At 37.1% G+C, this 22,553-nt stretch overlaps 1 protein-coding gene across 2 annotated transcripts in view; it reads right to left on the bottom strand.

The window, feature by feature from the left end:
- The window catches only part of UHRF2 (ubiquitin like with PHD and ring finger domains 2), an 81,619-nt gene that overhangs the window by 52,931 nt on the left and 6,135 nt on the right, over window positions 1-22,553 (bottom strand). For both annotated transcript variants that reach the window (XM_054282336.1, XM_054282327.1), the window contains exons 2-3: window positions 14,594-14,836; window positions 7,901-8,163 (exon numbers count right to left, since the gene is read on the bottom strand). In XM_054282336.1, the coding sequence (XP_054138311.1) occupies window positions 7,901-8,163; window positions 14,594-14,836 (506 nt within the window). The remainder of the gene's footprint in view (window positions 1-7,900; window positions 8,164-14,593; window positions 14,837-22,553) is intronic.

Here is a 22,553-nt window from a genome sequence, read left to right on the forward strand (position 1 = left end):
GCAGAGTTAAACTCTGTATGTTAAGCTCAGTACCACTATTCATTATTACACTGATAAGTAAAGAGTACTTTCACCGTAAACTTGTGCCCTCAAATGTGTCTAATGCCACAATTTATTTAAATAAGAAGAAAATGACGGTCACATTAGAAAATGCTACTATCTCACATTCATTTTCCTAAAGTTTAACATGCCATTTGTAAAAATCACATTAATTTAAAATCTAATCTCTTAAATGTGGAGGAATAATATTTAGCATACATCACAAGATATGGATGTAGATAAACCAAAATATAAAGAGAATAAATATGGTATTGTGACCTCAAGAATTACCTGAAAATTAATTCTTGCCCCTTCCAGGAAGTTTTAATAAAGGACTACTGTGAGACATGAACATATGCTGAAAGTGTTTTCTCATTTATTGAGTTACTTTTAAAATCCTAAGATCACACTCAAGAGAAAACAAAAATTTTCACAGCAATGTTTTAATTAGCCTAGCATAAATTTGTACAGTTGAAATGAAGATTATATGGCAAAATTAAACCTTTAAATTTAAAACAGCTGTGGACAGTTTCTTGGTTTTCCATGTTTTTAGGACATTTGGCAACTAATACTGAAAAAAGGAGCTATAGCAGCAAGCATAATCATAAGAATTTAATTAATATCTCCCATAGGATGTCTCTATTTACCTCTAATTTAATTCTTCCCTGTAGCATTTCCAACACTAGCATAGCAAGGACTTCTTGAGATTTCCTATCTTTGTAGACAGTCTCCATAGCAAAGAATTATTCATCAAGCAAAAATTCCAGTATTTCTTAGTTATGGCCAGATGGTTGGCAGTGGTTCCTAAAATGCTACAATGCTAGGACACATAGTAGTTCCATGTCAGAATAAAACCAAGCCTGCTCAGTTTACTGAGACCTTGCAACATACCCTCTAACACTTTTCCCAGCTGTTACTAGAACAACTAGAACTGGAAAAATAAAAACAAAAGAAGTGTCTTCCCCAGCCACTCTCCACACCAGTACAGTGAGGAATGATAGTATAGATGCACAATTTAAAAAATTATTTTCCAATACTAATAAAATGGAAGTATCATTTATTTTCTCAGTCATAAAATTCAGAAATGAGTCATCCCAACCCCGGAATGAAGGAATAGAAGGGCAAAAACAAAAAAAGGAACAGAAAGGAATGAACTCATGGAAAAGGTAAATCTGACTAAGAAGGTAGAACTGGTTAAAAACTAGGTTGCTACCACCCCACTCCCTTCTAACCTGAGGAAATAATCAGCCCAGTTTTGCTGTACTGTTTGAGAAAGCCAACACAGTGTTACAAAAAGCACTACACTGTAAGCCACAATTATTAATGGGAAAAAAATCACTGGGGTAGTCAAGCTGTGCACTTCCAAAAATACAGTAGGTCTGATAATTTGTTATTACAAGAAAAACAAGTAATATATTTCAAAAGATTGAAGGGATACTGAATATCAATAAAGATAAAAATCAGTCACATGGAACATAAACAAGATTTTGATAACTTTACCTAACAACTAATAATTACAGAACTAAGCAGCTTAAACACTGAGAAACTGTATCAATAGCCTGAAGAGAACCATCTTTGTTTCCCAATTACTTAAATTCTGAGTTTCCAAAAATGTAACTTCTAGTCTTACACAACTGCGCTGTATGGACAACATGGATACTCTGAAAGAAGACAGCCTGAAACAAGAGTATCAAAACAGAAGTTCAGAAGTGTAAGAAATACACAGAACATTCAATTTTTAATACAGTAATTTTGTATTACAAGTTTAAGTAAGATGAATATCATGAAAAACAGGTTTACTTCCCTGGATAGCAGACAAGTCATGCATTTTTTCAAAAAACTTTCCTCAGAAATGCAAGGAGAATACTTAAAGCTACTTCAAGATAAATTAACATGTGGTAACATTCAATCTTATTCTCACTGTTTACACAATTTTTTAAACCAAGAATCAGTTTCAAACAAAAAAAAACTTTGTTATTATTTTAGTTGTTCTCTCAAACACCTGCTAGGACAGCAAAGCTTCCCTCCCTTTGCCCAAATCCTTTCTAAAGAGCCATAAGAAACACCTAGACTGTCTCCTCAAACTTCTTCCTATTCAGTTTGCACAAGGTGCCTACCATGTAAGAAAGCAGAGTCTTACAGTAAATGCCTGTTGCCAAAACCCGGACTACAATACAAATACTCAGACATTATAAAACACAGAACAAGCAGTCAGAAACCCATTGCAAATGGGACAAATAACCTTACAAGGAACTAACTTCTGGAAATGAAGAGCAGCGGTGTGTAGCTACTCCCATAAAATACTTTCAAGTATGAATGGTTCTGGTGGCATGCTTTCTAGTGAGGATATATAGAAAAAGACATCTGACATATCAGCTCTTTGATTACTTTAAGATTGTCTAATAATCTATATGAGGTAAAAGTTTTGAATGAGTAAACAAACTAATCACTGATACTAGGAAGTGGAAAACAAAATTACATTGCTAGGAGAGTTGCTCCAAGTAGTCACTCAGACTACTTACAAATATAATTTATATATTTTGTGACTGACATAAGGTCAGAAAGAACATGTGGTACTCTTAAGAACAGATTGTCTTAACATTCTACTTAGCAGACAATACAGCTTTCATTCCTCTTTCTCTTCTGAAATTCTAAACTCTCCAACATAAACAAAAGCATATAAGTGCTATAAAAAAAACCTACAGTCTATAGCTCTCATAACTTTGTCATGTTTCTAGTCATTAACTTCATGTCCTTCCCTTTCCTCACTTCAGTGTCTCAGACTAGAGTCAGGAACCTCATAACATGTATCCTCCTCATTTGCACTCTTTTCTGTGTTAAATGTATATAAAGAAAAAAGTCAGAAAACTCAACTAAACATTTACAAGGGTTAATTGAGAAACACATAGCATGCAAAGGAATGTCTTTTGACATTTCTTCACAGAAGACAAAACAGAGCAGTTTGCTGCAGAAAGCAGCTACCTCTCAAAGAAGCAGGGAATCTTTCCTATATGAGGCCCCACTGGATATAGGATTAATTTCTTTGACTGATGAATGAAAAACCCAGTAACATTCACCTAGTAAACCTAGTTTTTAGATATATTAGGAAACAAGAGCACTTCATTGTACAGTCACATAACTACAAAATTCAATGCAACTTCACTATCAGATGTACACAGCTGGAAAACAAAGTATAAGAAAGAAGTAGAGGCTACTTCATCGGAGAATGGCCCATAATGTCTTTTGGTGTCCAAAAATCAATTTATCAGTAGTGTGATCTAAGTGAATTCTCAGATTAAATCCCAGCCTACTACCTGTATGTGAAAATTTCATATTAAAAACATTCAGAAAATGGACCCAACTAAGCAAGTCTAATCTTCAAACCATTCCTTAAGAAAATAATAGCAAGCTTAATACTACTATTCTCTTGACAATCTCTTCAGCTGTGAATTACACTCAAGTAGAAAGTGGGGTTTTTTGCCCAGGAGAACTCTTCTCCTCATTGCCCTCAGTATAGTCTGTGCTCTCCAGCTATAAGACTGTGTCTTGCATATTGCTTTAACAGCCACACAGGATGACTACACTTTTTTGACCTCTGTGGCAACACAGTGAAATCCTAATTTTCTTAATATGTGCATGTGTGTACATCTTTCAAATCTGAGGGCATTACTCCACAGCTTACATTAAGCATGAAGTAAAGAGAAGCAATTAGTTCCCTAGAAGAAATAACTGCAGCACACTTTATATGGCATATGACGCAGATATTACCTCATGGTTTAAAATAAAATTCTCTGATTGTTATAAAACCTGAGGGGAATATCATCAGCCAGAACAATGGCCTTGTAAGAAGGCTTGAGTCATACTTAATTTGTACTTGCATGTAAGTTGGCATACTGAAATTTCTCATGTGCAGAAACATCCAGCCTCCCTGTGGCTTCTGCTGAGGGCCTTCTTAAATGGAAAGACTTTATTACAAATGACTGAAACAAGAAAAGAAAGGACAAGACATTACTTGATTGCAATCCAAATACTTAGGGTAAACCCTAAGTCTTCCTGCTGCTTTGGGGAGCTAATGATCAAGAAGCCAATACTTGCAGAATGAGAACTTTCTCCCTGAAACTAAGTACATGATAACCAGTGCTACACCAGTAACAAATATGAAACACAATAAGGTAAGAGGAATGGGCAAATGCTGATATAACACAGCATTGTAGGCATGTCCTTGTGGTGCTACTCTGCTACTGAAATGTCCTGTTTCTGATTTGGAAGTGACTCTTAAGCAAGCTTAAGAATGTGGTGGAGATCATCTACAGTTATCTTAGCTAATTTTAGGACCTTAGCATGTGCTGGCTTCCTCACAAGTCCTTTTAAATCAGCATTCAGCTTTTTTATGTTCAAGACAGGTTAATTTCTTCTGTATTTAAAGTCAGTTGCTAAGAACAGAAGAAAGAAATGTATGATAGTTTTGTACAAACCCTGATAGCACATCCTTGACTTCAAAGTGTTTAATGGCTCCTTGTGATACCCAGAAATGCAAACATGACATGGAAATACAGGGAATAAAGTCTAAGGGGAGGAAGAAACACTGACAAAAACAGGAACACACCTTCAAACTGCTGACATCAGGGAAAAACCTGCATTCAGAAATTGAAAGCAGAAGATGGACTGCCATGCAGAAGTTACATAGCCAGAAAGGGAAGTCAAGAAATTTGATACTGCCTGAAGGTCAGCATTGGTAATAAAACTGGTATTTTGGTGTCTTGCTCACTGGTGAAATTAGGGCTCTCAAACAAGTATAAATCTTTGAACTGGAGTCAAAATTCTTGGTAAGTGCAATTTGAAACCGAGTTCTTTTCCTCCCAATGGCCCAAGGTTTTCTCTCTGCAGAAATAAGTGGACCTTATAACTATTGCAGCAATTTAGTTAAATACTAGACACATAGCTGGGGTGGGGCGTGGTGGTGGAAGTGGTGGGAGAAATCTACTACAGAAACAACTCACCAGCGCTGTTATCTACAAAATCACTGAGGAATGTGTAGTACACCTCCTATCAGCAGCAGTCACAGCTGGAAGGAAAGCTCTGTTTAATCAGAAGGTGGTTACCCCTTTGAGATTACTATAACTAATTCTTGCCCAGAAAGGGCAATTTCTCTTAACTATACTCTTTGCAAAAAGAGCTCTCATATTTTTTTCCTTTCACATTCACTCTAACTACACTACTTAAACAAGAAACAGAAAGAGGAACAAATGAACACTGAACCCCTCTGAGGAGGAACACTTTTACGAAATCTAAAACTGCATATTAAAGCATCTAGGTTTTGTACAGGACTTATGTAAGTCTAGCAGCACCTGGTGCTAAAGCCAGCTTTCTCACTTAAGAAAAGGACAAGTCCTGCTTCACCCCTTAAGAAACACTGCTATAGGAGAATGTACTGGTCTAGGGGGTAGAGTAGACCAATTCAATGTATTACAGGTGACCTGACCTATCCCTGTAATCCTATCAACTGTAAACTTTGTGGTGATTGTTTTTTTTTTCAAATTGGAAAAGCATCAGTTATGATTTGAGAAGTTGTGCATTTGCCCATCTCTGACATACAGTTCTTCCAATGTATTAAAGTAATTTTGATGGCTTTACTGGCACCAGGTTTATGTCTTTCATTTGTAAGTAATTTTTACTCTATATTTTTACTCTATCTATAATGGAGAGTGTGTGTAGTTTGTGTCATGTAAGAACACCTGTTGTAGGAAAGATGGAGCTAAAACTATGTCACCCATGAGAGCCACCATCTATCAGAGATAAAAAAGAAAAAAGCTTCTCCAAAACAGCACCACAAGGACAGACTAGAAAATGCCAAGTACATCTGGCAGCAAAATGCTTAATCCAAACCTGAAAAACAAAACAGCCACACACAAGTAACTGTGTAGGGCATAGTACTCACAGTAAGATATGACGCATGAAGAACAAGGAGTGAAGAGATAAATTAATATGTTTCTGTAGCAGAGAACAACTGTGTGTCAAAGCACACCATGATCTTCCTACTTATCCACATCAAGCAAAGAGGTGGCAGAATAAAAGTGTTGTCTACAGACATCACAGGTAAACACTAACGTATGAAAACAAAGCGGTAGAAGTACAAATGTAGTTACAATAGGAATGTGCATGTTGGGTAAAGCTAAAAGAAAAAAAGTGAGCCCCCAAAAGAATTGTATCAGGAACATCCATCAAGAACTTTCACTCATAAATTTACAAGTTGCACTTTCCAATAATGTTTCTTTCCAAAAGCTTTAACTTCCAATATCTTAAGACTTATCAGTTTAACTGTGACCATCTTGCCACATTATGCTTCTGTGCTTTACCTAATTTTGTTGGCTAAGTGTATAGACCTGCTATACATAAGCACCTTGTAGGAGTAAAAAGACTGTCTTCACTTGCTGAGAGGGAAATACTCATAAATAGAGGTCAATCTTTTAGTTTAGTAAGACTATACCAAAGAAAAATCAGAACTGTTGTCAAACTTTTTCTACTTCTGTAATTCCAACTCATAAAAAAATAATACATCTAAAAAAAAAAAAAAATCACCATAATTTCACAGCAATAGTTACAAACACTTTCTCAGAAATGTATGCCAATTGCTAACTTACAGATATCCACAGTAATGTAAAATCAGATAATATTAAGACAAGTCTTTGAAATCACACCACCAAGGACAGTAATTGCACAGAAAAATATTTTTTGTTTTGATCATAATAGTTGACTACGTAATTTTCAAATTTTTAATTCTCTAACACTTTAAGTAAAATGCTTAGAGTCGCAGATATGGAATCCAAACTTAGCATAGAGTCCAAAAAGTGCATTAAATTGTATCTATTACGTACAAGAAACAAAAAGTCCTCTCTGTAATTCAGATGTAGTTATGTACTAAAACTTGTAGAGTAGAAATAGCTACTGTAAAAAAGTGTTGTGGAAATCAACATTTAGTTAATATTTAATATACTCTGCATCCTTCTACCTCAACCTTATGTTTCACAGACTACAGTATTTTTACTAATCTCAGTATCAAAAATTTAAAATACTCAACTAATTAAAAATTTTATTTGTTTTGAAGCTTAACTTACTGCTTTAACACATTATTACCAAAAAACTTGCAGAACAATTTCCTAAGCAAATGAAGCAGTGCAAAGCCTGCTCATAAATACAAAATCCTTTCAAACTCAGGGTTTCCCACCCACACATTGCAGGCTCTAGAATTTGTTAAGACTAGAGAAGGGACAAAAAAACCCTAAACTAACTTGAAAAATCTCTACCCTTAATGCCCTCTTCCTCCAGTTCAGGATTAGTTTCAAGCCCTCAGTCACGAAGTTCTCAATAAAAAATCTCTACTATAAGTGCAGATCCAAAATTTTGTGCACAATTACTCTATTTGGAATAAAATAAATCCAAATTAAGTGACATAAATTTGCTTCGATGCGAGCTCTCCTTCAGCTCTATTTAGAGGAATTCCATATCCACCAGAAATATTTTTCTAAAAAAGTTTTAAAAAACCTTACTTGAAAAAAAAAAACTGTAAAAATTTGGTTATATAGTTTTTCTTATGCAGAAAGGATGCATATTCTTATATAGAAAGATAGTCTTATAAGGAGAAGATACTAATACTTCACAAATATTTAGGCATGAAAGACATCATTGCTGCCAATGGATTTGCTATATCCAACTGAAAAGCGTTATAAATTTTTTTACTTTTTCTTTTCTTGGTTGCAATATTGAACTTCCTTTCTTTGATTCCAAGCTTCTTCAAGAAATTCTCGGTTTATACAAAAAAAATAACATGTGATGTCCTCAAAATAGTATCAGGAGCACTTACTCATCATACTTGATATGATAAATAGCTTCTTCATCAGTGTCCATACAGTCTGAATAAGATGTGGAAGGTGTACTGTCCAAACTATTTGCATTTTCTCTAGAATGATCTTGATTTAAGTTTCCATTAGTCCTTTTGTAAGTGCTACCACTCTTCCCTTGAGCTTTACCATTCTTATGTCCCTTTGTTGCTCGGGTAACATTTTCTATATGAGCTTCAAACCAGGCTCCAATGTTGATATCACGGGCATCCACCAATTCATTTATCTAAAAGGAAAATTCAATAATGAGTTTATGCTCATTTTATAAAACACCAGTTATTAAGAAAAAAAATTAATCTGACAACTTACTGTGCTACTGCTTAACTTTATTATCAGTAAAACAATCAACTATAATAACTACTTGCAAGTTCAAGTAATATGCAGTCATAAATACTTTTATTTGCACTTCTAGTATTTTATTGTTCTTCCTTCATTAAAATCTAGTAAAAATATAAATTACATGTCATTTTAAAAAGCAATGCTAACCTTTTTTTCCCTTCAAATCCAAAAATTTTCCTGATCTCTTCCATTGCCCTTTTCTCTTGTTTCACCCACTGTTCTTTATGGCTATGATAAGCACACAGAGTATTAAAATACTAGCTCAAAACCAAAGAGTTTACAGACCTTCCTGAGCCTCCAACCTGGAATTATTATTTAGCTTCTACCTTTCTGTCCTGCAAGATTTTTTTAATCATTAAAGACTCAAGGACAGATACGAAAAAAATCTAACTAGATGTCATGGTTTGAGAGGAAGTAAGTTTTCTGGGATATGCTGTGGTCACACCAATAGGTGTTCAGATTTGAATATTGGCACCTGGTGTGACCACTGGGGACATTGGATACACCTCTGAGAACACAGGGGTTAAAAGCAGAGCACTCCCGGGGGAAGTTCTCTTGGGTTCCGGTGAGGAGAGAGTTCAGATCTCTCCCTGGTCCAGCTGCCGCTGCTGGGCAGGCATGTGGCTGGGTGAGGTAGACCGGGCCTTGGACAGAGATGGGAGGTGAAGAGGCCCTGGCATGAAAGGGTGGGAGAAGCGCCAGGAGGCATCAGGCAGCCCCACAGGGGAGAGAGAGAGATAGAGAGAGAGAGAGAGAGAGTACAGCCTGTGCCTGCTACCTTGGAACTTGATAACGTGTGCCGGCAGAGAAGGAGCCGGAGGGGGTGCAGCGAGAAGGTGTCGGTTGCTGTGGGAGTTTTGGGCAGGCAGAGCCCGAGCTTTTAACCCTTTTTTGGACAATGTTATGCAGAACATTAACCTTTCCTAGAAGAGAGATAGAGACGAAATGGAAGAAGGAAATGTGCAAGTGTGAAGGTCTGGGAAGTGAAAGATGGCGGAAGAGTAGAGAAGAATCTTAGGTGGGAAGAGATGATGGAGTGGCCTTAGCTGGACATTTCTTGTTATAGCCATGGACAGAACCATGTTTCCTGTGACAAGAGACTGCATCCAGGGGGAGGCAATGGTTCAGAGCCAAGAGGGTTCAGTGTTGAGACCCCTTGGCCCCAGGGGGTGAAATTTGGGGGGAACAGGTGTCCCAAAGGTGAGACTGTGCTCTTTTTGGAACAGGAGAAAGCATCCTTAAAAGGACAACCCTAGAAGCAGCTCTGGTCCACGTGCAGTGGTGAGAGCACTGGGCATGGAAGGAAGAGGTCACGATGGCAGATGTTCTCCAGGTGGTGCCACGAGTGACACGGAAGCACACGAGGTTTCAACGGTGTTTCCTGGGGAAGCCTATGGCACAAGAAGGACTCCTCTCCTCTTGATGAATTGAGAATTGATTATCTAAAGGATGGTGATGGACTGAGAGTTGAAATCTGGGGGATGGATGTATTGGAATTCGGTGGGGGGAGGAGGAAATGTTTTGGAAGGTTTCCATTTTCGCTGTGTGTTTCTTTTTACTTAGAACTGTAGTTTAGTTAATCAAGTTTTCTTTATTTCTAAGTGCGGGCATGCTTTGCTTATTCCTGGTCACATCTCACAGCAGACACCAGGGAGAATGCATTTTCATGGGGGCACTGGCATTGTGCCAGTGTCAAACCATGACACTAGATTGCCACCAGAGTCAGCCAGAATGTTATGACTGTAAGAAATGGAACTCATCCCCAGAACTTCTCCCTTCTGTACCCACAGAATTACTACTGGTATTAAGCAACCGAACCATTTTACTATTCTAAATCTTGTTGCATTTTCTCAAGTCTTCAGATAATAAACAGATGTTCCCTTAATAATACTGAGAATGCAGAAATAAAATATTTTTAAAACACTTCAACAGCATATCACCTATAAAAAAATTATTACAACAGAATTACTGCAGATTAAACATCTTTAATTATCAATATGAGACACATGCAAATATGCATATACATAACACACATATGGTTTAAGCTACAGTCTTTGTCAGGTACCAACATTATGCCATTCAGATACTTACTCTCACACACTCCAAAGGCTACTCTCTAAGATATGAATAATCTTATTGTATTTTCACAAGAGCAAAATTCAACAGGTTTTAGTATTTAGAGTAAAGCAATCCTTCAGTATCTGAAAGCACAACTGACAGCAGTTTGAGCTAACAAGTTTATCCCATTAAAGGAATTCCTGGTTTACTCTTGCCATTCCTCTTCTTCTGATAACTTCCCAAACCTTATGTTTTGTTCTTCTGCATATGTAAAATACCAACATGTATTTTTATTTTTATTTTCTTAGAATTTCCAGTATTCAAAGTACAGCTTATTACCAGGATGACAATTTCAGCCACATGACAAACAAATCAGAGGAGAGCCATATTTTAAATCTATCAATCTCTTTTAAATACGATTGATTTTAAATATGAACAGTGAATTCTGACACTTCTAAAAGGAACCTTCATGTAGGCATCCCTATGTAATCTTACATGTTTGAACTAGCCGCAGCTCAGTGGTGCTTTACTTCCTCTTCTCCAAAATACAGCTGAATGAGATACACACTATTAAGGATTCCCCATCTGCTGCTGCTTCATGCAACCAGTTATGCAAGTGCCAAAGAAGCCATGGTAGCCAAGTTAAAATCCATCACATCCAGATCCAGAACAACAAAAACTAGTAATAAAACAATACCTCAATGTAAACTCCCTTAATCATTCCTTTAAAATATATACATAAGTAATTACATGTGAATAATTACACAACATACTTCCCACGCTTGCAAAGAGTAAGAGCAAATAATTACTACCACAGACTCCTGAGGAGCATAATACAATAATTTTGTGCAAGTGGAGTTTGGTTTAAGATCTGTTTTATTAGTTGCTATTTGTGAACAGTATTACACAAACACTGATTTTAATTACAGATTCCATTTGTGTGGTTTTTTTCTTCACTAAAATGTTTTTACTGCAGTCATTGTTTTTTGAAAGAAAAATTGACCATGTTAGAATCAGAAAATGAAACACATATGCTTCTGAAAGAGCTTTGTTTTTTCTAACATCATTCCTGCACGCTCAAGTCACTGTTACTATAATTGCTCTCTTGCAACTCATCCTGTTATTCCTCTTCTTGGCCATTGCTTAGCCAAGGTAGTGTTGTTCAGTAACATCAGGTCCATCTTGGGATGGTCTCCCACTTCTTAGACCAGATACCACTAACAATTCTTAGTAACAAGGAACAAGAGTTGCACATAAACCCATCCACTGCTAGTCCTTCAGAGCCCACAGAACTGTATCAGATGCCAGGTACAACTGGACTATAAAACAAGCTACAATATTCTCATTTATATAATACACAATGACCACACAGAGAAACTCTGTTTAAATCAGTATTTTAACCATCTAACAATAATTTATTATTAACTTTTAGTTCCAATACCAGCTCTACCATTATTTTTTTAATAGTTTTTTGAATTGCAGGTTCCATACCAACTAACTTTCCTTCTGGTAGCTGAAATCAGAAAGAGAGAGCAGAGCACAGAGGTTTGGAATATCCACAGCATAGAGTAAGTAATAGGTATCTTGTTGAGTCTAGCTCTGGATGAAGACCCAGCAAGACACAGGACTTTGCGCAGACAGAGTAAGTTAAAACATTTCTTCAAGTAATAAGCTACTCCTTATTGTTTGACAATGAAATGCAAAAATCACTAAATATATCCACCTATTTAGCCACCTAATGTACCTCAGTTCATTAGGCTCTAGGCCTTTTCTACTGACTCGCATTAAGTAAGTTTGCAACCTTTGAACTACAATACTGGGTAAAAAAACATTCTTCAAAGTCTTCAAATACTGTAATTAGAAATTTGTATGCATTCATACTGTTTTCTATAAATAACAAACAGTGAAATTACTATACCCTTAATTTTCTCTAGATATACTGAAAACACATTGTTGACTGAAAAAGTAATACTTCACAAGTAATGAAGGAGAAAGTGTTAGCACTCTGGAACGCGACATCACAAAAATTTCAGCTGACTTGACAAAACAGGTTTCCTTGAGTATGTTTGCTGATATCACCATTCTCTATTTTCTGATTTCATCCTGAACAAAGCAACTAAGAGACTACTTGATATTTAACACATTGAAATGTAATATTTTTGAAAAATAAACATTTTAGTACCCTTTTCCTCAGATCAGTCTTTCTCATATTACCTTTTACACTCCTTGATTAATTGTAAAGCTTAAGAACTGAAGAACTGGAGCTCTTCCTATTGTAATAAATGGATATAAAAGAAAAAGGAAGCACACAAGCTTGAGTCTCCATATTTAAGCTACTGATTTTGTGACATCCTAATTTCTCAGAGAACAAACAGAAGTCTAACTGAAATTACTTTGCATATGTGTGGCAGCCTCTGTTGTATTAAGGCTACAGAAATTTGGCAGAGAATGAACCCCCTGGAGTTCCAGCTGGACTTCAGAGATCAAGAGGGCTGGGTGCCACTGGGCTTGATTCCTGATTAATTCAGCACTATGTCTGGTTGTGTTCAGTATCCAGATTCATCAACAGTGCAGCTCATTGAAGTACCAGGTGGCAGGTTCAGGATCACCAGTGAGCAATGCACTAACCACAGAGTGTTAATATGTGTCATGACAGAAGGTAACAGAGATCTCCTAGCACTATAAACACGTATATGTTAATACACATGTATACTAATAAATGTTTCTATATATTTATGAGTATATATATATATACATTCAGCTATAATAATAAATATTCCCAAACATAAATAAGTATTCATACGTGCATGAATAAATACTCCTGGGTCTGCTCCAATGCAACTGAGAGGTACAAAGCCCACCTAAATGTGCCCCTTCAGGGAAGGAAGAGAGACATTGTCAGACAAGCAGAGGTGTTTTTCCCCTCTGTCTTTTGTCTCAAAAATGCCCCTTCTATATTATAATTTTTGGTCCTACCCAAAAGGAACAACTTCATGTTGCAGGTGGGGTTGTAGTGACTGTGGTCTTACACAGACATGTTCTTTTTTCATCTGCATTCCTAGGTGTGTGAAAATTACTATGCAAACTAGACTTAATGAAGATCTTAATAACTTTTGGTAAGATTTTACAATTGATACAAAAGGTAAAATAAACACTTTAGTCCATCTGCTGAGGTGGCAGTAAAGGCTCTCTGACCTCTCTGCGTGATAGTCTTTGTGCACATCCTTACCTCCATAAAGAAAACACACTTTTAGCAAGGCTTGTCATACATGGTGTAGGAGGAGTGAGGCAAACGCCTGGTGCAGCTGTTTCTCTGTACCTCACTGGAACAACACAGGGCCATGAGCCCTCTGCTCCATCCTTAGACTTTGCTTGAGCCAGGTGCAAGACCAGCCAGAGTGTGGCCCAGTTCATGGTTTTCTCAGCCAGATTTGTTAATTCTTCAAAGACTCAAGGCAACACTGTAGCAAGCTGCATTTATGGCAACCTCAACTTCCTTTTCCTTCTCTGTAATTGTGGACATTTTCTAGCAAAATAATTACTGTTATGGCTATATCTTATCTAAGAGAAACACCCAAAGAGGAGGTGAAAGCTATCATTCCTTACAGATAGATATACATAGATATATTAATATACACACATTCTACTAAATTTTCAATAAGCTAGCAATCTGGAAACTGCACCTTTTCTGTTTAAATTAAACTTTTGGTACTCTGATATAGTCCTTCTAACAATGCTGAAAAATTCAACAAGGTACAAAACTAAATGAATACTAGGTATGCAATTCCTAAAAAATCTACATTAGAAAAGCAATCACTACATAACATATAGCTTAAAGAAATCGTGTATTTCCAAAATTTGTCTAGTTCTAATGCAGCATTGAATCATTAGTACTAAAACAATGATTTGGAAAGCTTGAAGAAGAAAGAAGGGTAAAAGCTACACTTTAAAACAGTTTCTTTATTAGCTTCTTTTGTTCACAAGAAAGTATTTTGTTTCACAGCTACTCTAAGTTTTTCAATAATCTGTTTTGAAGAACACAGTGTGTCAGAGTTTGAGAACTCTCCTGAAAAGAGAGATTGATCCAAGGGACATGCTCATGACTCTTCAAGAGTCAGTTTAAATTATGTGAATTTCATTTTAGCCAAATTGGGAATTAAGTAATAAAAAAAAAGCAATGAGGATACACTCTTTGAAACAATAAAACAATACTTTTCTAGAAATCAAATTAAACCCGCAGGAGTGAAGTTTGTACATACCTTGTACAATCCAATGCCAGGATCAATGAGAAACGAGCGAGACGATGTAGATGGCTGACTCGGTGATCCACTGTTTGTTTTTTTGACTTTGTTCTTGCAGTTGGAAGCAGCACAGGGATTGACTTCTCCATCCTGATCTGTCACAGATGCAGTGGTAGGAGCTTCAGAATCAGAACGTATCAAAAGCTGAACTATGTCATTTAGTCCAACATTGTAGTCAAATAAAGTGTGTCCATCTTCAAGCTGTCAAAAGAAATGTGTATTTGTAAAACTCTACCTTAAGGTACCTAAGTAGTTTTTAAATCTTCTTTTTATAGACAATAATTGTGCAGACCAGAAGAGGGAAGCCATATCTTACTGATAAATAAAAACGTATGTCTTGAGTATATGCAAACATGAACTCCTCAAGCTAACTGCAACCATAATTTCATTGATTAAAAATCACTGGAAGACTTAAAACTAGGAACAGACATCTCTACAAAATCATGTCACCTACCTACAATTAAGCTGAGAAACACAAAAAATTACAAATTAGGAAATACAAGAAGCAGTACTGCTGCTTTGCTCAGTTAAATACCATTAATGACCTAGGGCATCTTTAAAGCAGAGATTTGATTCACCTGAAAGTATAATGTATTGCATTGAGACAGCAAAATTAGTATCAGCTACACTTTACTTCACAATGCAGTGGGAGAAAAACATGCATGACTGAAAAACATGCACTAAAAAACTGACATCTTTCCAAACTATTCTAACAAAAAAAGTTATCTAGCCCTTTTCTCAAGAACAGGTGTTATTTTCAACACAAATTGGTATTTCATAAATTTTTTCAAAAAGAACACGTTTCATCAGCTTGTGGGCAGTATCCATACAACAAGAAAAAGGGGGGAAGAAGGAACAGGAAAGAAAACAAAGGAGCACCTCTCCAGTTCCTCACTAATAGTTTTCTCTAACATTCAAAGGATCTCAGGATAGACAAAATTGGAATCTATATTTCTTTCTCCATCCCCTCTGCTTTTTCAAAACAACTCTATATGGCAGGAGACTGTTATGAACAGAAGCTGACAGTCAATCAATGAACCAGTTCTTGTTCCATGAACTTAAAATCTTGCAAAAAAGTTAACTTTCCTTACTGCTGATAATTACTGTACCCACAGCTGGGACCTGTAAACAGAAGTATTCATTTGAGTTGAAGCTGACACAGCTGTCTGGTCAACAGATACAGGAAAGAATCTCACTCAGCTGCCCATTTTCAAACCAGTTCAACACACAGCACACAAAACTATACTGAAGATTTTCATGCTGTAACTATTAAAGGAATACAAGTCTTAAAGCAGAAATCTCCAGTAGCTGTGATTGTTCAGGTGACTACCAACACCACCTCATATGCCTGGGCCTTCTTCATACTGACAGGTGAGGTGCTTAACTAACCTTTTCCATCCCACCATGTCATAACTGCCTACACTTTTGACAACTCTTTCACAAAGGGCATAGAAGTAATCTTGCAGTGCTACTACACTCCAGGATTTGTGGGCTGTTAATACCACAAGTATTTTCACTGTTAATAAGTTTAAAGCATTATTCTTATATTCAAAGTACAAAGAAACCCAAAACAAAGACAAAATGACATTGCAAAACTGCACTGGAGGGGATATCCACCTTGCTACAGCTTCTGATCACTACTCCAGGCCACATTTAAGATTAACCCCTCCCAAGTGATTTTTCTTGGTTGCAAAATGGTTAAAAAGTTCAGCAGTACATCTGCAAAAGAGACCGATTCTGAAATAAGTAATAAATTGGATGTTATTGGAGACACATAACTGCTCCATTTTTCTGTTCCAACTGGATTGCACAAACTGTGGCAGAGATTACAGTGTAGTTCCTAGAATCCTGTATATAAGGAAGGAATAAGGAAATCTTCCGAAAGCTAATGCACTGGAGAAAAAATGGTAACTTTGCTCCTGGTAGACCAAAAGTATGCAAGCAGCATGCAGATGAGAGTTTAGCTCCTCTGCCTTTGTTCCTGCTCTCTAAGGACAGGTCCTGTGCAGGCTGACAGAAAAATATTTTGGGGTATGGCAGTTTAAATTTTAAAGTTAATTCAGTAAAGATGTAAATCTGAACAACCTGAATTATCTACAATAGCTAGGTAAATGTCTTGTGTCTAGTCTTCACAATCTATTCTTCAGTCATGATTGCAGATTAAGTTATAGAACTAATCCACAAGTAAGTCCTCCCTATTAGCATGAAAGGTAAAAGAAACCCCCACTTCAAAAAAATGAGGGGGAAAAAAGGAATCTGTCCAGGAATGGTTATATTTAACATACACAGGAACAAAGACTTAACAAGGCCAGACCTTGAGTAACAAGCCGCCTTCTCTAACAGCAGGCACACACACATCAGCATACCCAAACTACCTATTCCTGCACAACAGTAAGACAAGTCTCCTCTTTGTAGGCATTCAAAACCCACCTGGAAATGTTCCTACTGACCAGTTCAAAGTTGCCCTGCCTTGGTGGGTGTGGGTTGCACTAAATGACCTTCAGAGGTCCTTTCCAACCCTAAATAGTCTGTTATTTGGTCTAGTCAGCTTTGATGAACATGAACTAAATGATCAGTCAAACAAACTGATGACTGCAAAGTCGTCTAATTTACAGAATAAACGCATAAAATTTAGACTACTAAATGGTTGAGAAAGTGGTTGGATTGTGGCATCCAGAGGGTAGTGGTCAATGGTTTAAAGTCCAAATCTTATTAATTAATCTTCATTAATGACACAGACAATGGAATTGAGTGCACTCTCAGCAAGTTTGCAGATGACACCAAGCTGAGTGGTGCTGTTAACACACTTGATGGATGGGATATCCAGAGGGACCTGGACAGGCTGGAGAAGTGTGTCCATGGGAATCTCATGAGGCTTAATAAGATCAAGTGTAAGGTGCTGCATCTGGGTCAGAGCAATCCCCTGGTACCAGCACAGGCTGGGGATGAACAGATCCCAGCAGCACTGCTGAGAAGGGCTTGGAGTGCTGGTGGGTGAGAGGCTGGACATGCCCCAGCCATGGGCACTGCCAGCCCGGAGAGCCACACGTGTCCTGGGCTAAATCCAGAGCAGGGTGGGCAGCAGGGCCAGGGAGGGGATTCTGCCCCTCTGCTTTGCTGAGACCCCACCTGCACCTCAGCATTCCCAGCACAGAAAGGACATGGAACTGTTGGAGTGAGTCCAGAGGAGGCCAAAAGCACGATTGAAGGGACAGAGATGGAGCATCTCTCCTACAAGGAAACTGAGATTTTTTTCAGCCTGGAGAAGAGAAGGCTTAAGGGTCACCTAATTGCAAACTTCCAGTTCCCAAAGGGAGCCTACAAGATGGAGAGGAATCTTTAATAAGGGCATGTAGTAAAAAAAACAAGAGGCAATCGCTTCAAACCTGAAAGAGAACTGGTTCAGACTAGATATTAGAAGAAATTCTTTACAGAGGGTGGTAAGACACTGAAACAGGTTGCCTGAAGAATCTGTGGATGCCTCATTCCTTAAAGTGTTCAGGGAGAAATTGGACGGGGCCCTAAGTAATCTGGTCTGTGAAAGGTGTCCCTACCCACAGCAGTGCATTTGGAACAAGATGAGCTTTACAGTCTGTTCGAACCCAAACCATTCTATGATTCTATGATCTGCCAAAGTGATTGTGGCTTGTTTTTTCCCCTCTGTTTTTATCACTTATACTCTCTGCTGCAGGAATATTTTATGACACCAGATTTTTCTGTGACTAGTGAGGTCACACTGAAGTCTCAAAGCACAGTAACAGACATAAGCACACTTCACATGTCTCCTACTGCGATAGGGAAACAGCTCTTCTGTGAGCAAGAAGTATGTTCCTGAGTATGAGCAACTGTATAACTTTAGACCAAGTTGATACACTGCAACAGTGTCTGCTTCTAGAAACAAAGCAGAGTACCACAGAAACTCAACCAGCAGAATTAATCACATGATTTTTGACTTGCAAGAACTGATATGTGAATCTGCAGGTATACCTATGCTTAGCCATCACTTCATCACTGACAACTGAAATCCTTGGAGTAACAAATTTGGAAAACAGTATTTAGAGAAATTTCACACAGGAGAGCAGATGGTTTTTCTTGAATTACAGTAGACAATTTTATCCCATTCTGCTGCATAAAGACACTAAGAAGATTCCCTAAAAATGTTTGCCCGAACAGCACATTAAAAGAAAAGAAATAAACATTACATGTTTAATAAGCATTTAAAGTCACTTGTCAGTTACAAGTTCATCTATGCAAATGAGAAACAAAAGTAATCACACAAGTATCAGATAATCAATCTCCTTCAACTCAGCTATGATTTCTAATGGGTGATTAGAACATGTCCAAGAGCAAAAATAACTGAACAGGCAATTTCATTTATGAAATTTTACCAGCTCTTCTGATTCTTCTGCCATAAGAAAAAGATCCGATTTTTTTCCCCTTAGTAGTAGATTTCACTTTCAGTTTCAATTCCTCTTAAAGACTGGCATGCTTCAAAAGCCTTTATGGCTTCATTAACATATTCTGAATAAAACAACACTAAAGAGCAACTAGCTTTACTGTATCCAGCACTCTATCACTATTCTAAATACATATAAGTTGATAAAAAGATTACATCTTCCAAATGTATTTTCATCATAATGTGTTACAGACACTATCAGTTTCAAAACAGTCCAAGAGAAGGTTTTTATAAATACTTAAAGGTAACACAGCACTGTGCTTACACTTCTACACAAGAGCAGCCACAGAAATGCAATAGTGGAATCGATACCTACCTACTATCACTGTTAGAAGAACTGTCCTGAAATATCAAGCCACAAATTACTTTAAAAGCATGTAGAAGCTGCACTTACATGGGCATGAATAATCATGCAGAATGTGGTATGATACTGCATTACTATCACACTAACTACAAGTCCCAGCAGAAGGACAGCTTATTATGGCTTCTACAGCAGGTACAGAGACCTCCCAAGAAAGCACATAGTAACGGTTATACCTTAATGAGTGATCCAGGAGCACGATGACCTTAATCCAGTCATTGCACTTGACAATAAAGATCTTTAATCACCTATGAAAGTGTGCCTTTAAGCATCTTCTGAGGTTTTCTTTTCCAAGAAATCTGCCTGTATCTAGCAATACAGATGAAATAAACTACAATTATGCAGATGAGCTCTTTAATTAACAATGTAGGATGAAAAATTAAGTGACATCAATCTTATTCTGCACAGGCATTACATGCACCTGGCAAATCTAACAGGAAATGTGTAAGAGTAAAGATCTTCAAGTTCAGTAAAAAACTTGGTTAGGAGTTTGTTAGAACTAGTTATCCAGAGGGTATTAGTCTAAAGAAATCAAGAATCTGTAACTTCCAGCTGGGTGCTTACTGGAAGCAAGCAAAGTGGACTTCCAGAACTTCATGTATTTTCCATCTTAAGATTGGTGTACAAACCTAACTTTTCCTGCCTAAAGTAGGCTGTTGGAATTGAATTCCACAGAAACATTCAAACATACCTCTAACCAGCACCTAGTAACTCAAAATCAACTTGTCAGCATATAACAGTGAATTTTGGGCAATGGGATAGGCTCAGGAGAAAAACAATGCAATAACCTTTACTATCCAACACTGGACCCTTGCTTATGGACTTCAGCCATTCTCGGAGTGTGCTCAGTTTGCTTACATTTTCACAGTTGAAAGAGAACCTGATCAGTATTTTTAATTTCACATGAAAAAACTGTACCTCCACCTAGATTCTATTCAAAAGAATGCTTAAGGACTCTGGTATCTTTAAATACATGTATTAATCACATTCAGAGTAGTAGGCACATAGTCAGGTTTTTACAGTAACTGTGTAGTGACACTGTTTCACATGTAAGCGCAATTGTCTCAGCTACAAAAGAAAAAAAAGCAAAATAAAGGGAGAATCTAGTAGCCAACCATCTAAGAAAGTTAATGTCTTTACATTTTTAATATAGGCTGACTTCAAGGGTACAAAACTCCAAGACATCCACTTCCTCCTCAAGCAACTGTAGTTTTAACAGTATTTGTTACAAGTTCCATACAGTCTGCTCTGTCAAAAAATATTTTGTCTGGTGATCATTCTACTAAAACATCCCACATTCTTCTGTAACACGGGGCAAATTTTTTATGCCATCAGGGAAGTGTAATGTATCAGTAACTGTTGAATGCCCAAGGTATTTCCAGCCCTGAACAATGCAACTCCTCAAACAATCCATTATATCAAGAGGATAAGAAGGCAAACATCTCTAAGCAGAGACTGCACATCTACAAGGTTTACAGGCTCCTTCTCACATGTCTACAGCAGACCAGTTCTGAAGTGTGGATTTGGGCTTCACTATACTTTTTCCACATTTAACTGAGGTTTTAACATATATACTCTGCAAGACATAAACACACTCTGTTCATACAGGTTTTTCTCTGGTACTCCTGCAAGTTTTCACCTAACTCTCCCCTCCTATTTTTAGCAGAGATCCTAATACAAACCAAATAGCTACACCTATTAATCTTATACAAAATCTAACTACAATACAGATTTACTTTTCTAAATAGGAAATAACTTCTATTGTGTTTGAAAAGATATACGAAAGAAACCATGGGTCACCCTCAGAAATACAAAAAGAAATCCCAGGTTAGACTTACTACTGCTTTTTGTCCTGATTTGGATTTCATGGCTTGCTGTTAAAAAATAAATGCAAATGGCAGATCATTCCCTAATTTCAAGAAGGAGAATGTATTCATCAATTTAAAAGACTTTTAAAAAAGATAAAGTCATTGCTGTATCTTTGCTCTCTCTTTTAGAGAAACACATAAGTAGGTGAATTTTCTGGACAACCAAGTTCTCTGACAGACTTTAGATCCATATTCCTCCAAAACAGAATACAGACAGACCACAACATTTCGTAACACAGTAACCAAAGAAGTTATCAGTATCTGGAGAATATAGTCTAAATTAGACTCAGTTCTGTAAATTTTTTGCCACAAGACTCACATTTCAAAGCAGCCTACAAGAACGTTTGAATATGTGATGCCACCTAAAACTCCAAGTAGGTGACACAAGCTACATCAGAGGATATGCTCCCTTTTGACTGCTTATGTGCAACAGCGAAGGACCTGCCCTGGACAGAAGGAAAAAGACAGTCATAACACTGGATAGTATCAAATGACTTTCTATCAATTAACTGTATCTTAAGTAGGTATCATAGTCTCAGAGAGATTCCCACAGTCTCAACAGAAAGCATACAGTGAAAATAATTCCTAGGTAACAAGAATATGGAAGCTTTCCTAATCTAACAAAGGCTTTTCTACAACTGCAGTTACAACCAAAGAGTTTGATCGTACCACAGTGTAAATATGCTGTGTTTGTTCAACTCTCCCCACAAAGAGGAAGGCTGTCGTGCTATAAAAAGCCACACAACATAGAAACAAATGACAGAATCTTGTTGCTGATACTGTTGGCAATTACACATCAATCTCTGTATAAACATAATGATAAATGTACATTAGTCATCTTTATACTCAATCAACAAGACTAACTTTCTCTGAGAAGACATTGACACTTTTCCTGAAGCTCTGTACCTAAAATTAAGAACAAAAGCCTACATTCTCCAACAAATGAGAGGGTTTAACACCTTTTCTACAAAACTATTTGCAGAGTGTTTGGGTGGTACCAAGGTATTTTACCTTTTGGTCTGAAATAAATACAATCCAAAACAGATTCCAGTGTACAAAATTAGTACCGACACAAAAACAGCAGAAAGTCAAGAGCTGCAAGACTTCCTGACTTTATCAGAAAATCACGGTAAATGCAGCTATGCTCAGTCTGAACTAATCGCTTCAAAGGATTCAAGTCTGCACCTCTTCCAAATTAATTTTTTTATAAAGCAGACTATGTTTTGAAGATTA

The sequence above is a fragment of the Melozone crissalis genome, unplaced genomic scaffold (genome assembly GCF_028551555.1).
Source record: "Melozone crissalis strain CALT ecotype California unplaced genomic scaffold, PUWL_Pcris_2 ptg000005l_1, whole genome shotgun sequence".
Taxonomy (NCBI): domain Eukaryota; kingdom Metazoa; phylum Chordata; class Aves; order Passeriformes; family Passerellidae; genus Melozone; species Melozone crissalis.